This window comes from Carassius carassius, chromosome 46, assembly GCF_963082965.1.
Source record: "Carassius carassius chromosome 46, fCarCar2.1, whole genome shotgun sequence".
NCBI lineage: Eukaryota > Metazoa > Chordata > Actinopteri > Cypriniformes > Cyprinidae > Carassius > Carassius carassius.
Genome location: NC_081800.1, coordinates 16,615,159 through 16,630,149, shown reverse-complemented (window position 1 = coordinate 16,630,149; position 14,991 = coordinate 16,615,159). Strand labels below are relative to the sequence as shown.

The 14,991-nt window shown below is 39.1% G+C and overlaps 1 protein-coding gene and 1 long non-coding RNA gene across 2 annotated transcripts in view; one reads left to right on the top strand and one right to left on the bottom strand.

Annotated features, from left to right (window-relative positions):
* Positions 1–55: 55 nt before the first annotated feature.
* Positions 56–1,464, bottom strand: LOC132129334 (uncharacterized). Its single transcript, XR_009428484.1, has 2 exons — positions 1,145–1,464; positions 56–1,008 (listed from the first exon to the last, which is right to left on the bottom strand). It is a non-coding gene; the product is annotated as an uncharacterized LOC132129334 (long non-coding RNA).
* A 2,919-nt stretch (positions 1,465–4,383) lies between these two features.
* The window catches only part of LOC132129028 (membrane-associated guanylate kinase, WW and PDZ domain-containing protein 3-like), a 131,423-nt gene continuing 120,815 nt past the window's right edge, over positions 4,384–14,991 (top strand). Inside the window, exon 1 of the mRNA XM_059540442.1 lies at positions 4,384–5,318. Coding sequence (XP_059396425.1) covers positions 5,012–5,318 — 307 coding nt within the window. The 5' untranslated portion in view covers positions 4,384–5,011. The remainder of the gene's footprint in view (positions 5,319–14,991) is intronic.

Sequence of the window (14,991 nt, the reverse complement as noted above, 5' to 3'; positions counted from 1 at the left end):
GTGTACCATGGCATTTTCCATCAAAATACTGCAGGATTGCAAAAAAAAAAAAACCTCAATCTCAAAATCTCTTTTCTCAAATCGTCAGTAATGGCAAACAGTTACATGACAATTGAGACAAGATAAATATAAACAAATGCTTCTATAAAGATGAGGGACACCGAGGCAACAGAAAGCTAGAAAAAAACAATACCCCAGCCTTTTTACTTGTTTATAGTGAACAGCAATTAATGTTTCTAATGTTATTTTCTGTTTAAGTTTATGTTTATTGACCAGGCACTTTGACCTTTGAGTAAAAGTTTGGCATAGTACCATTTACTTGAACATGAGTAGGCCTATCATTTCTATTTTTATACCCCTCTTTATTGTTAACAATAAATCTTTCATAACTTAACACTAGACAGGGTTACCATACGTCCTGTATTTCCTTTGCATGTCCTGGCTGGGATTTCTAAATTTCCTAAAATGTCCGGGTCTATAATATCTGTAAATGTCTGTAGAGAGCATGTGAGCAGGAAAACAAAGCCAAAACCTGTACTTTTTAGGAAATTTGGAAATCCCTGCCATCACATGCTTGGGAAAAAGAGGCCATATAGTCACCCTACCTTAGATAAATAAATACCACTTTAGTCAAAAACAGGAAGTAAAATGACAAAGATTAAGAAAGTTTCTTATATTTTTCTAGCTGGAAACATTGAGATTAATTTCAGTTGACCACAATGCAATGGGTCTGAGAAACATGGCGACCTCTAGTGACATTGAGCTCGTCATGTCATGGCTACACAAACTAGCTGGAAATGACCTCAGTCAATCAATTGATAGTTCTCTGAATGAGCTCATGGAGGCAGTCCTGCTTTCCTCCTGTATTCACAGATGTCCACTTGCTCTTCAGAGCGAAGTTGTTTTGTGTCAGCGAGGTAGGTGTACGAGTCTAAAAGCCGAATAATGGCAGAATAGACCGTCCTGTCCTTGAAGTTCCACATGCAGCAGTACTTTATTAAGTCATATCTGCAAGACATGCCAGATGACGTCAGATTATATGATATTTTAACAGGATTTTTAGATTTGCTGTTGCTGTTCACAGAGGAGCAAAACAACTATTTGCATGTTGTGTAAAATAAAATAGAGAAATACAAAGGCTTACAATGGGGCTCCACAGTTTTCTGGTCTTTTCATTCCGTAATTGGCTAAAGTGTTTGGCAGCACTTCAGATGGATCCAGATCAGGATAGGGAGGAGATCCTTTCAAGGGAGAAGGAAGGTAAGACTGAGAATTGTTTGTTTCATGGTATTTTTTGATAAAAAATAATAATAATTAAAGTAACAACTGGTGTATTAGGACCTCTAACAAATACTACCCAGGGTTATCATCTCATAAAGCAGGATTCCAAAGGACCATCTGAAGAAGTAAGACAACACAACTTAAGCACATTGGTCAAAGTGCATTTTTTTTTTAGACAACATTTTATTTTATATTCTGATAGACTCACACATCACTCCTGTCTGTTAGAGGAAGCCTCTTCATCCGTTCAGGTGCCTGCCATTTTACCGGCACATTGGTTTCTTGTTCATTGTCCATCGTTTCTGACTGTCGACTCATAAAAGCCAAATCCAATCCAGAGACTTTGAAAGAGAGCCCTGAACCGATCATAACATTCCGGGCTGCAACATCCCCATGAATAATTCTGTGGTAGGAGTATAAATAATCCTAAAAAAAAAACATTAAAAGAATGTATACATCTTACAGTTGATTTTTGTTTTACTAAGTATGAGTACACAGGGTAAACGACTCACCAGACCAGATGCTACCTGTTTAGCCACTAGATAAACAGACCTCTCTGAAAACATCTGGAAGTTATCACTTGCACCCAGGGGCGCTGCACAAAATCCCGGGCCCTATGCATAGGCAGTCCTAAAGTGAAAAAGGTAAAGTGAAAGTGCTAAAGTGACGTGACATTCAGCCAAGTATGGTGACCCATACTCAGAATTTGTGCTCTGCATTTAACCCATCCGAAGTGCACACACACAGAGCAGTGAACACACACACACACTGTGAACACACACCCGGAGCAGTGGGCAGGCATTTATGCTGCGGCGCCCGGGGAGCAGTTGGGGTTTCGATGCCTTGCTCAAGGGCACCTAAGTCGTGGTACTGATGGTGGAGAGAGCACTGTACATGCACTCCCCCCACCTACAATTCCTGCAGGCCTGAGACTCGAACTCACAACCCTTTGATTCTCTAACCACTAGGCCACGGCCCCCCTTGAAAATATATATTCCAGACTTTTCAAGGGCCCTCTCTTCCTTTGGGGCCCTGGTAATCAGTACTGGCTTTACCCCCAGTCCGACGACCCTGCTTGCACCACATCTGTCCGGTTCAGTAAGAGTTAAATTCAGAAGAAAATTTAAAAAAATTTAAGATTTAACCCATGTATTTTCTGTCAAAAAAGTTGTCACTTTCACAAAAGCTTTGTACCTTGATAGCCCTAAATTTAATTAATAATTATTTAGGAATTTAATAATAGGCCTACCTACAGTACATATTAGTACGAATGACTACTTTTAAAGTATATATTAATGGAAGCTGGTTTCTGTCAAGGGATAAAAACAAACAAACAAACTAAAAAGCTAATTGTGACTTTTTATCTTACAATTAATTTCTTCCCTACAATTTCTTGTACAACCTTAATTTTTACAACCTTAATTAATTACAACCTTAATTTCTTCTGACTTTTTTTATTGCTATCCTGGGGAAAAAAGTCAGATTTGCAGGATATGAAATGCAATTCTGAGAAAAAAGTTAGAATTGTAAAATAAAAAGTCATAATTTATGTGACGAGTGGGGCGGGGCCGAGGGACGTGGGGACGAGCGAGGCCGTGGAGTGATTGGGAAATGAGCAACACCTGTTCGACCCACCGGTCTCGGGTCCCACGGAGGAGATGGAAGGATATAAAACTGGAGCGACGACAGTGAAGGACGAGAGAAGCCCAGGCCTGGTCCTCTCTCGTCCTTCACTGTCCGCTCCAGTTTTATATATATATATCCAGTTTTATATATATATATATATATATTTTTTCATATACCTATATTAATCTCTTTTCCTAGGATTCTGCCATGTTAGTCAGTTCTGAAAAACTAAATTTTCGAACACTTCTTGCCAGCAGTGAGGTAAGATGGCCTCTTGGAAACATTTGCTAATGTAGTTGTCATTTATTCGATTTCCATTCTCTTAATAACACATTGGCGTGTGCATCATCAACCTGCACATGTCAAACTTACATCTAAATATGTTATTGCCTAAAAATAAGTGTACACTGTTTTTAAAGGGGAAATTTAGCAAGTTACCCGTCTCTTTGTACAGAGTGCAACTCAATATTAGAGCAGCAGGTGGCACTATTATAAAACATTATGTCAAGAAGCTTAGCTTTAATCTGATTTTATTGCCTGATGCGAAGAATGCTATATAATATTATTTAATTGAATTGTCTTTATAAAACTATTCTTAATGCAAAAAAGAACTGGCATGTTGATATTGTAAAACAACATAATACGTATACAAGAATCATGATGTGCAAAACTGTGTAATTACAAGGTATATGAACATCTGTTCAACAAACGAACCCATAAAAGCAGAACAATATATTATGAAGTTGTTTATTTATTTTCTTTTACATCCAGGGATCCGTGAAGTGCAGAGGATTTAAATAGAAACATTTATATAGGATGATAGGCCTCTCTCTCTCTCTCTCTCTCTCTCTCTATATATATATATACATAGGCGCCTCTCTCTCTCTCTCTCTCTCTCTCTATATATATATATATATACATAGGCGCCTCTCTCTCTCTCTCTCTCTCTCTCTCTCTCTCTCTCTCTATATATATATATATATATATATATATATATATATATACATAGGCGCCTCTCTCACTCTCTCTCTCTCTCTCTCTCTCTCTCTCTCTATATATATATATATATATATATATCAAAGACTCTGTAGGAGCACTTTTACTTTTAAGGCAGCAAGTGCATTTTTCCTTAACTTTTCTAACATATTATTCCCTCCTCAGGCCTGGCAGCATGGCAGAGAGGCCGTTTAGTATTGTGAACGGTATGGGAAAGCCTGCCCCCTCGCTCTGATTGGTTACTCTGAGTCTCGTCCACTCTGCATTGATGTCGGTGTGCCCCACTGACAGTCGCTGCTGTCGTTTGGCGCAAGTAACAAGGTGAAAACGATTACAAAGTTGCGCCTACAATTAATCACCAACTGGCGCTGACAGCTCCACAGACACACACACACACACAGACACACACAGACACACACACAGACACACACACACGAGGGCGTTTCTACAAGAATCAATGGTCGTTGGACAGTGAAACTAGTTTGTATCGTGTATTCCCCGATCCAGGTACATTGTTGTTCGTCGTTTCCCGTGAACGCGCCGGTAGCTGATGTCATTGGAACAGGTGCGCGAAACCCAAGTTCACAACAGTCGCCCTGGATCGCGAGAGATTACACACGGATGTGAGTGTTTTTCTACGGCGTTTCGTTCATCAGCCGGTATTACGAAGCGATTTGAGGCTGTATTATTTTTACGTGCCTGGATGAAGTAGGCTGTTCAGCCTCGGCTGGTAGTTTATTGCTTTTTCCGTGTCTTTTTCTCCTAGAAAGCGCTTGTTTGGATCGTCTGCAGACGATATTTGGCGACACTTCTCGGTGAGCAGTAAGGTCTACAATAGATTTTGTTAAGGCAATGAAGAGCCCATTTACCTTCGTGTGAGCTCGTGATTCAATTCCGATGACTTAACGTGAATTTTGACTGAACCATCCAGGAAATATATTTTTCAAGGACCGAGCGATGCCGACTCGGAAGTTTTAAAACGTTTCTTTTTCACCAAGACATGGGAATGAAGTCGCTTTGCTGTGCTGCGCTTTAAACGCGTTTGCATTAGGAAATAACCTGCTTTTCTGTATTTTATTAAAAGACTCGTTTACGAAAGAGATTAATCATGTCCAAGACGCTGAAAAAGAAGAAACATTGGTCCAGTAAAGTGCAGGAATGCGCTGTTTCGTGGGGTAACGCCGAGGAGCTCAGCGCCGTGCTGGAGATACGCGGGGGAGCCGAGCACGGAGAGTTCCCGCACCTGGGACAGGTGTTACCGGACGCGTTAGTGTGCCATGTCGGCTGGCTACCTGGTCCCGGAGATGTGCTTCTGGAGGTAAACGGCACGCCTGTCAGCGGACTGACAAACAGAGACACCCTCGCCGTCGTCCGCCACTTTCGTGAACCCCTCCGCCTGAAGACCGTCAAACCAGGTTAGTGTAACATAATTGCTTGTGTCTACAATTATGACAACAGTTTTTCACACTATACTGAACCCGAAGTTTCCTTGTAAAATTCGAGTAAATGCTAGTTTTAAGCCTGTGTTAAGCTACGTTTCATATTTGTCATTTTGAAAGAGAATTAGCGTCGCCTTTACTGCTTTAATGTTACAAGATGTTGTTTAGCAACAGACAACCAATCACGAACTGCCTCAGTGCCCACCTCATTAAATATTCATAGACTTTGTGCAGTCTGAGAAACTCTCACTCGGTCTTGATAACTGCAGTGATTATTTTTGAGGAATGTTTCAGAAGACGTGTCTTCTGTAGAGCTGCTTTAGAGCTGAAATTGAATTGATGCATTTCACAACATTATTTTCCTGTCTGTGGAGCGTGTTGCTGCATTCTATTGCTAAATAAATAAATAAGACCTTCATTAGAAGTCAAAACACAATCAGAGAAGCTCTGGATGAAAATGAAAATTCCCACGCATTATGATTGTTGTCCTGCTATTTTTATGACCTGATAAATATGCAAATAAGAACGCTAACTCAAAGTTCACAAATATACAGGGGGACAAGATAACCTTAAGAACATTGAAGGTAAAAAAAAAAAAATTAATAGTTAGGCAGCTCTCAGGGTTTAAGCCAATATCAAGCACGTATTCTATTACTAGCATTTGCTTATAATTATGCAGTTGGCATTCTGATTAAATGGGACTCTCAAGGAAAAAGTGGATTTTAACTGAAGCAATTTATCACAGTTACCACAACAGGAGGAAATTAAGGCCATCCATCATGAGGAAGTTTTGGTACTACTAGATGTGCTCTGTTTGTGGGCAGCCACAACGATTTCATTAATTGTCTTGCTGGTAGATCCTTTTACTTTCCATCAAGACTCCCAAGATTTATTTAAGATGCTAAAGCCAGGTTACAGGTGTTTACAGGTGTATGGGACTGTTAATCTTGTGTTTGTTGGAGAGAGATAATGAGGATCTACAAAAGGCAGCTGAGACCTGAGCATCCAGGACAGGTGAGGATCAGAGCAAGTAAAATGCAGACAGAATTCTATCATGTTTCTAGCTGAATCTCCATGGTTACTAAACAGATAAGGTAGGAATCTAGAATAACTTGGCATTGTGTAACCCGACCTGTCAGTGGATCATATTACAGATACATCCTAACTCAGAATCCTGTCTTATCTGTTATTCTGTTTAGTCACCAGAATTTCGGTTACGATCACAAACCATGCAATTGTCAGATTTAAGAATTAAGATTTCAGGAATGCGACACCAGATTATATCAGTTAAGAGTGAACGAGTGTTTTTTTTATTTTTTTATTGTTCTTTTAAGAGTTTGTGACCCTTAAGTATATGTGCGCATAGGCGTGTTTTGTGACATCACAGTGTCTTGACATCATCATATGGCAGCAAAAGTTGATGCAGATGCTACAGGTATCCATTCGGCTGGAAATTGTGTAAATGCTTTAAACATTCACAGCTTTGAACTTTGTGCATGTAATCCTCTTAGCCTGCAGCACAGATGTCGTCTGACTTCCCAGCCCAACCCCCCCCCCCCCCCCCATTTAGCATGTTAGCCTGCCTAAAGGATCACCATTCGACTTCTTTATGCCATTTTAAAGCTCTTTTGGAGATGATTTTAATCAGAGAGACTGTAATCAGTGTAAATTGGCATTAGTGAACGGGTTAGCATCAGATGTCTCTTACTGATTATTTTAACATAGTGTTAGTTTGTTAAAGCTGCCGAAGCCTGCAGCTTTGAACCGAGTCCAAGTCTAATTGATTCAATTACTCTCTTAAATCTGTACTGTGCTGTCTGACTCGTGACTCAGCAAGAGGACTGGACACCTGAAAGCTTTCTGTGCAAGTTTATAACAGTTCCTAGAGTCTGAAATTAGAACCGCTTATAATTGTTTGGTTGATTGCGGTCTATACAGATCGTAGTATATAAAGTATATTTACAATGTTTTGATGTTCATTTTACTATGGCTGTTCAGCACCGTGGTCAATTAATGTTTTATAAAGAAAATGTGTTTTTATTAGAATATTAAAATTTTAGCTGATATCATGTTCTGTCCAATAAAATCTGGAAGTATTTTATCTAAATGAACAAAAAATAAAACTACCAACTAAACTTACACATTTTAAATGGTACAAAGAAAATTAAATCAGTGTTATTCTAGTATAATTTCTTATAGTATTATAGTTTTTGTTAATATTTTAAAATCAATATTTTATGTTTTCAATTTTAATACAAATTTTAGTAGTTATTTTTATAGCTTTTGTTTTTTTAAATGTCAGCATAGTTTAATTTTAAGTAAAGAAAATACTTTATATGGTTTTCATATTAATTTGAGTTACTGTACTGTAACTATAGTAAGCCTGATTTAAGAACATAACATTGTAACTTAGTCGTAAATTTGGATATTATTTTTAAGATCCACTAAAGCCCACAAAGATCTTTTAAGTATTAGACCGCAAATGTAAAAACAAAGGAAATGAGCATGTACATGTAAAAACCTAATATCAAATATTCAATACAAGTGAATTGAAATATACATAAAATCATTGCAGATAATGATCAATCATGTTGGCTAAGAAAATGCTATATTATGTGCTATTTAATTTTTTCTTTTAATCACCCTACCTTTTCGTCTTCCCAGCTTAATATGCACAGATAAAAAAATAAACCAGACATACTTCAGCAACATTTAAGCATACAAGATAAGTTTTTACCTTAATTTCAATTTAGATTCTGTTGAAACTATTCTGTGGGAAAATAATTGTGGTGCATCACTAATTTCATATTTACTTCTAAAGAAAGATCAACTGAGTTTCTTAAATGTTCCTGCATCAGAGGCCGTGGTGTGTTCAGTATATGTGTGTGGCTGAGTGTTTCCTCTGTCCCTCAGTTTGTTTAATTCATACCATCTCAATCATTGATGAGTCCATAGAAGAGGCCAGCTCAGACTGATCAGATAGTACCAGGAGACCATTTAGCCTTAAATTTGAGCCACAAGTAACGCTGGCTGAGTGCTCTCCGTGGCTGATATGAAGCTCAAGGGCCTTCGTCCTGTAGCTGGGCTCAAGGCTCCTAGGCCAGTCTGGAGAGCTAAGTAGAGCTGCTGCTGGCATTTATACCAACTTTAGTGGGATGAATTGGTTGCAAAGGTGTAAAATTGACAGAAATGGAATAGAATGGTTAAAGTCATGGTCAAGTGGTGGTCAAAACAATTGAAGGAAACAGTGCAAGGAAGGAAAACGTAAAGTTTCCTCCTCAAGCAGACAAAATCTTTGAAGGGTCTAAAGTTAGGCAGCATAGTTTGCCATATCGGTGAGTTTTCTGTGCACATTTACAGAGCTTCTCCCTATCAGCTGTATCCTTTCCTGCCCAGTGGACTTGTGGCTCCTGCTCAGCTTTTCCAGTCTTATGTGTTCCATGGCGTGAAGCTTCTTGGCCTCCCACATATTCACTCAAACCTGTCATGTCCTCCTCCGTTTTTCCTGTTCTTCAACCCCACACCTTTTCTTCCAAGCCTCTCACATGCAGGAGTTTCCAAAAGACCACACTGACAATTAGTTTTTTTCACAATTCTTAAATCCAGATTTAAAACAAAGAAATGTAATGACGTTTGTCAATATTAAATATATAATATTTTGCACATTTGTGTAGACCAGGGGTATTCAGTTAAAGTTCTAAGAGGTCCAGCCTCTTTATTTTGTTCCCAGTGGAGGTCCAGACAATAACTTTACGGAAGAGTTAAACATTTACATCTGGACAGCAATAAAACTTTGTAAAAGAAAAAAAAATAGTTGTCAAGCATAAGGATTTTAGAGCTACAGCAGAAGTCACTGAGGGAAAAAATTAAATTAATTAAATTAATAAATTAATCATAATATTAGGTGATATAACAGAAAAACAATATAAATGACCCTGAATTCTTGTCTGTACAGCTCAGTTGACCGTTTTGACATGCTGCTCATCTAAATCATAGAAACTATAAGCTGGGGTCCTGGTTGGTGACCACTGGTGAAGGTGTGTGTGTGTGTGGGGGGGGTATTATTGTGGAATTACATAGAAATTTCTGTTAGCAGTCACTGACTTTTGGACCCAATTGTATTTTACCTTAATAGTTGCTTAATAGAAAAATAAGTAAACATATTTTTTATAATGGACTAATTTCAGTTCCTCTCTGAGCAGAGTGATTGTTTGTGCTCTGAATTTCATAGCCATGATTTTGCATTAGAATAATAATAAAATAAAATAAAAAAGCACTGCTGTCATGCATCCTGAACAGATGAAGTTATCATTTTTTTTTTCGTCGTTGTACATTTTTGAAATTGTGCTCAAAGCCATTGTCTGAGTGCGGCCTTGATTGACCACAGTGGTGCAATTTCCACACATTGTGTTAATGTGCGCGCGGAGGAAGGGTGAGGGAGTGTATCATTACTGACTCACAGGCTGACTTACATTAGTCCTCCTGTCATGATGCTGTGTGACATTATGAAGCAGCAATTGTTTTGATCCTCATACTATGTTGTTGGCAACATTTTCTTGCGTTGTTCTTATTGTCTTTACTTGGATACTCTCGAGTCATGACAATGCCTCATTTTATTAGACCATAACAGAAAATGTTCTAATTTTCAGCATTATTGTTCTGTACTTTTTTGGGTTGTGTGCTGTGCTGTCTCCCGTTTTTCTTCAGCTATGCGTTGTGAGGTAAATCTGTTTCGTTCTCTGCTGCTTGATTACAGTAGTTTATGGAGTAGACAGGGGTTATATCAGCTTTGAAGAACAGGGAGGAAGCTTTAATGTGGTTTCCTTTAAAATGTTTGCAGCTTATGAGCGGTCTGTCACAAGCAGCTGCTCCGGTCTTATAACTTTACTTGCACGTTTGCACCTATAAAAACGTACCACAGCTGCTTTAACATTCTGTTCAAGTCTTTTCATCTCTCTCAGGGCCTCGGCTCATTGCTTAGTCACCAAACAACATTCATGCTATTTTTTTTTTTTTTTATGTAAACACCCTCAGTCACTGTCCCAAAGTTTCATGAATAGTAGAATAAGAAATACATTTTTCAATGGTAATCATCTCCAGCGGCTGTTACACGGATTTGACAGGAGCAGAATGTATTTTCTTTCCCTTCATCATTTCATCCTCCCTTTAATCTGGCCTTTTGTATTAGTTGGCCTTGTGTAATTCAGCGTGTGTTGTTTGCATGCTTCAACCTGCCTCAAAGAAGCAAATAAAGTTTCTAGAGTGGCTCTTCACAAGTTGTTCAATTTCAGGAAAAGTTTTGTTTAATTTCATTTAAGATTCCTGCTATATATATATATATATATATATATATATATATATATATATATATATATATATATATATATATATATATATATATACAACTGAAGTATTTTTGACGGTGCATCCATATGCCACCCCTCTGGAATCATTCCCGAATCTGCTCACACATCCCAAGTCGCACATGCATGGTTGGAGATGGGGGGGGGGGCAAGATAGGAGCATCTGCTTAGAATGTTAAGGCATATCTGAAACCTCTCCCAGCAGAAATAGTCTCACACACTCTTTATCAGCCTCGCTGTCAGCAGGAGTATGCAGAGGGCTTCTGTTGTTGCACCGGCACTTGTCACTGCCTGGGATGTGTGGAACTTTCCACCATTCCAGCACTGTTTATCTGTCTATGGAGACTTAATGGCAAGTTATGACATGGAAATGAGAGTGCGCCTGAAGGAATGAGTTCTAAAAACCCAGTTTAAAATGTGGACAATACATGCCTCTCTTAGCCTCGTAAAAGTGGCTTTTAGTAATGTCATATTTTTCCATTTATTTTCACAGATATGTTGTATCTTTACTGTAGAATGCTGAAGAATGAGAAAGTTTTAGAAGAAGAGCCAGTTGTGTACAGTCGTGGCCAAAAGTTTTGAGAATTACATAAATATTGGAAATTGGAAAAGTTGCTGCTTAAGTTTTTATAATAGCAATTTGCATTTCAGTAATGGTCTTGTTAACTCAGGTGAGAATGTTGACGAGCACAAGGCTGGAGATCATTATGTCAGGCTGATTGGGTTAGAATGGCAGACTTGACATGTTAAAAGGAGGGTGATGCTTGAAATCATTGTTCTTCCATTGTTAACCATGGTGACTTGCAAAGAAACGCGTGCAGTCATCATTGTGTTGCATAAAAATGGCTTCACAGGCAAGGATATTGTGGCTACTAAGATTGCACCTAAATCAACAATTTACAGGATCATCAAGAACTTCAAGGAAAGAGGTTCAAGTCTTGTAAAGAAGGCTTCAGGGTGTCCAAGAAAGTCCAGCAAGCGCCAGGATCGTCTCCTAAAGAGGATTCAGCTGCGGGATCGGAGTGCCACCAGTGCAGAGCTTGCTCAGGAATGGCAGCAGGCAGGTGTGAGCGCATCTGCACACACAGTGAGGCCAAGACTTTTGGAAGATGGCCTGGTGTCAAGAAGGGCAGCAAAGAAGCCACTTCTCTCCAAAAAGAAACATCAGGGACAGATTGATCTTCTGCAGAAAGTATAGTGAATGGACTGCTGAGGACTGGGGCAAAGTCACATTCTCCGATGTAGCCCCTTACCGATTGTTTGGGGCATCTGGAAAAAGGCTTGTCCGGAGAAGAAAAGATGAGCGCTACCATCAGTCCTGTGTCATGCCAACAGTAAAGCATCCTGACACCATTCATGTGTGGGGTTGCTTTTCATCCAAGGGAGTGGGCTCATTCACAATTCTGCCCAAAAACACAGCCATGAATAAAGAATGGTATAACACCCTTCAACAGCAACTTCTTCCAACAATCCAACAACAGTTTGGTGAAGAACAATGCATTTTCCAGCACGATGGAGCACCGTGCCATAAGGCAAAAGTGATAACTAAGTGGCTCGGGGACCAGAATGTTGAAATTTTGGGTCCATGGCCTGGAAACTCCCCAGATCTTAATCCCATTGAGAACTTGTGGTCAATCCTCAAGAGGCGGGTGGACAAACAAAAACCCACTAATTCTGACAAACTCCAAGAAGTGATTATGAAAGAATGGGTTGCTATCAGTCAGGATTTGGCCCAGAAGTTGATTGAGAGCATGCCCAGTCGAATTGCAGAGGTCCTGAAAAAGAAGGGCCAACACTGCAAATACTGACTCTTTGCATAAATGTCATGTAATTGTCGATAAAAGCCTTTGAAACGTATGAAGTGCTTGTAATTATATTTCAGTACATCACAGAAACAACTAAAACAAAGATCTAAAAGCAGTTTAGCAGAAAACTTTTTCAAAACTAATATTTAAGTAATTCTCAAAACTTTTGGCCACGACTATTTCTGTGGCTTGAATCGGAGAAGCCACATTCCTGATATTTATGCCCCCTAGAGATACATGGTCAGTGGGACCCATGCCAACTTTCGCATTAAGCCCCTCCAGCTGAAATCCATATGGCCGATCAGATTCTTTGAAGCAGCCTGGGAGGTGGTTTTTCAATATGATGATCTGATATCTCATCCCCCAGGTACTGTTATTGTCAAACAGAGTGGGCTTTTATATATTTGTTCTGATTCGCAGCAATCGTCTGCAGTTTGTCGTTTATGCGGCAACAGGAACTGAAAGGAAGCTTATGCTGTGAGGGCAATGGACATGAATAATTAAGTGACAAATGAACCCAGACTCTTTGATTGTGTTCGTGCCAGTCATCAACAAGTGAGGGGGATGAAAACAGGGAGATATCCTGTTGCTCTTGGTTGTGACTTGAAGGAGCTTTACTGAATGAGTAAACGAGATCTGGATTAGGAGGAAAGCAGCTGTGGAGCCGATAAGGAGATAGAACAATACAAAACATCAGAGAGCTGGGAAGGCGATATCCAGGGTTTATAAAGCCCAGTGCACCCTGCTAGGTTGAAAATCCCTGATCTGTGCACACTTACAGTAAAGCGGATGTTTTGCATTGTTTTACATCTCATTAATTTGCACAAGAATGAGTCCAATAACTGAAAACATTCATTCATTTCATTGATCATCAAAGATTCGTTTTATTTAGTTTAAATTTAGTTTAAATTTTAAATGGATTTTATTTATAGTGTATTGTAAATGTTTTTTTATTTTAATATGTATTTATAATTTTATTTGTTTTGTTTTTTGTTGTGTTTTTGTTGTTTTCAGTTTAGTTTAATTTTGTGTTTAGTTTAGTTGTTTTGTTTTTTGTTTTGATTTGTGTTTTGATCTCAATTCCCAGTGCCAGCAAACTTCTCTTCACTCTTTCACACCAATGCCATTGCTCTCGCTATTTCAGAAAAGATTATTGAAACTTTGATATGATGGTCTTTTCCTATCCACCTTTTTCCTGAACACAGAAATCTCGTCCGATGCTTTACATTTTCGTCCCTGGTGCATCTAGTCAAATTAAAACATTTTCCAAGCTGGCTATTCACATCAGTTACATGAAGGTGGATAGTGTGGATTAAATAGCATTTGGATGAAAATGTGCTTCTAATCCTTGTGTAAATTAGATTTTACAGCTCACTCCCAGTAGCCCTTTTATAATTTATGGCTGTAACCCAGTTCGTAGGTTGGGAAGAAGGAGGTGGGAACTGGCGAACATTTAAACTATTTAATAACAAAATAAACACAAAACTGAAAATAGCACGACAGCCCCTCACGGACAACTGCCGTGCACAAACAAAACAACATAAAAACCAGGCCTGGTCCTCTCTCTTGTGTTGCACTTTCGTCAGTCCTCCTTTTATCTTTCCGGAGCTCCTCCGTGTGACTCGTCGCTCATTATCATTCACACCCCACCCCACTCGTCAAAATGGCCATTATTAAAGAAAATACTCAATGCAGTAGAGCAGAAATTGGTTTATTTTAAGGGTAGAGAGATGCAACCCTGTTGTGCAACAGGCACCGCTTGCGTGTGATGTGGAAAGCTTAAGACACCACAATGGCATGCATGAGGTCTGCTGAGTGGACAAATCAAACACTGTAACAAAAATAATGAAACCAAATTTATTTTTTCGAATCACAGGGAGGTGGTCTGTGGTATAATATCTCATCCCATTTGCCTTATTGTGACTGTTTCTGTGATCCAGGGGTCTTTATTATTCTCGTGCTGACATGTAGTGCATACCACCGGAGAATGAGAAGTGATGGCCTTTTGAAGTCTTAATGCCTGCAAATAACTTGCCCTTCTCTGGAGCCCTCAATGTGTGTGTGAGCATGCTTTTGCATGAAAAGGGGAAATAGGACAGAAATATGGATTGTTTCTCTCTAGTGCCCTTTTGAGATGAAAGGTAATTGCACTGATAGGATTTGTGTGGCCTTGAGGGCTGTGTGGACGGTAACTGTTTATTTGCTCACTTTGTGATTGTTCAGATCTCAGCAGATGTTTCCTGCTGCTCATATGTAGTGTTATCACAGATGCTTCGTATGGCTTTATTTACAGAAGGCTCTTCTTGCCATGTCTCTGGATTATTTTAAACTGATCATGTTAGTTTCACTGCTGAAATCATCTCTCACCTGTTTAAACATTCCTCATCCCCTCAGAATGTCACTCTTAATTCGTTGTTAACAGCACGCTGGCTGAATGACTGCTAGCCGGCGCTAATCTCAACACTGCAAAGTCATCGTCTG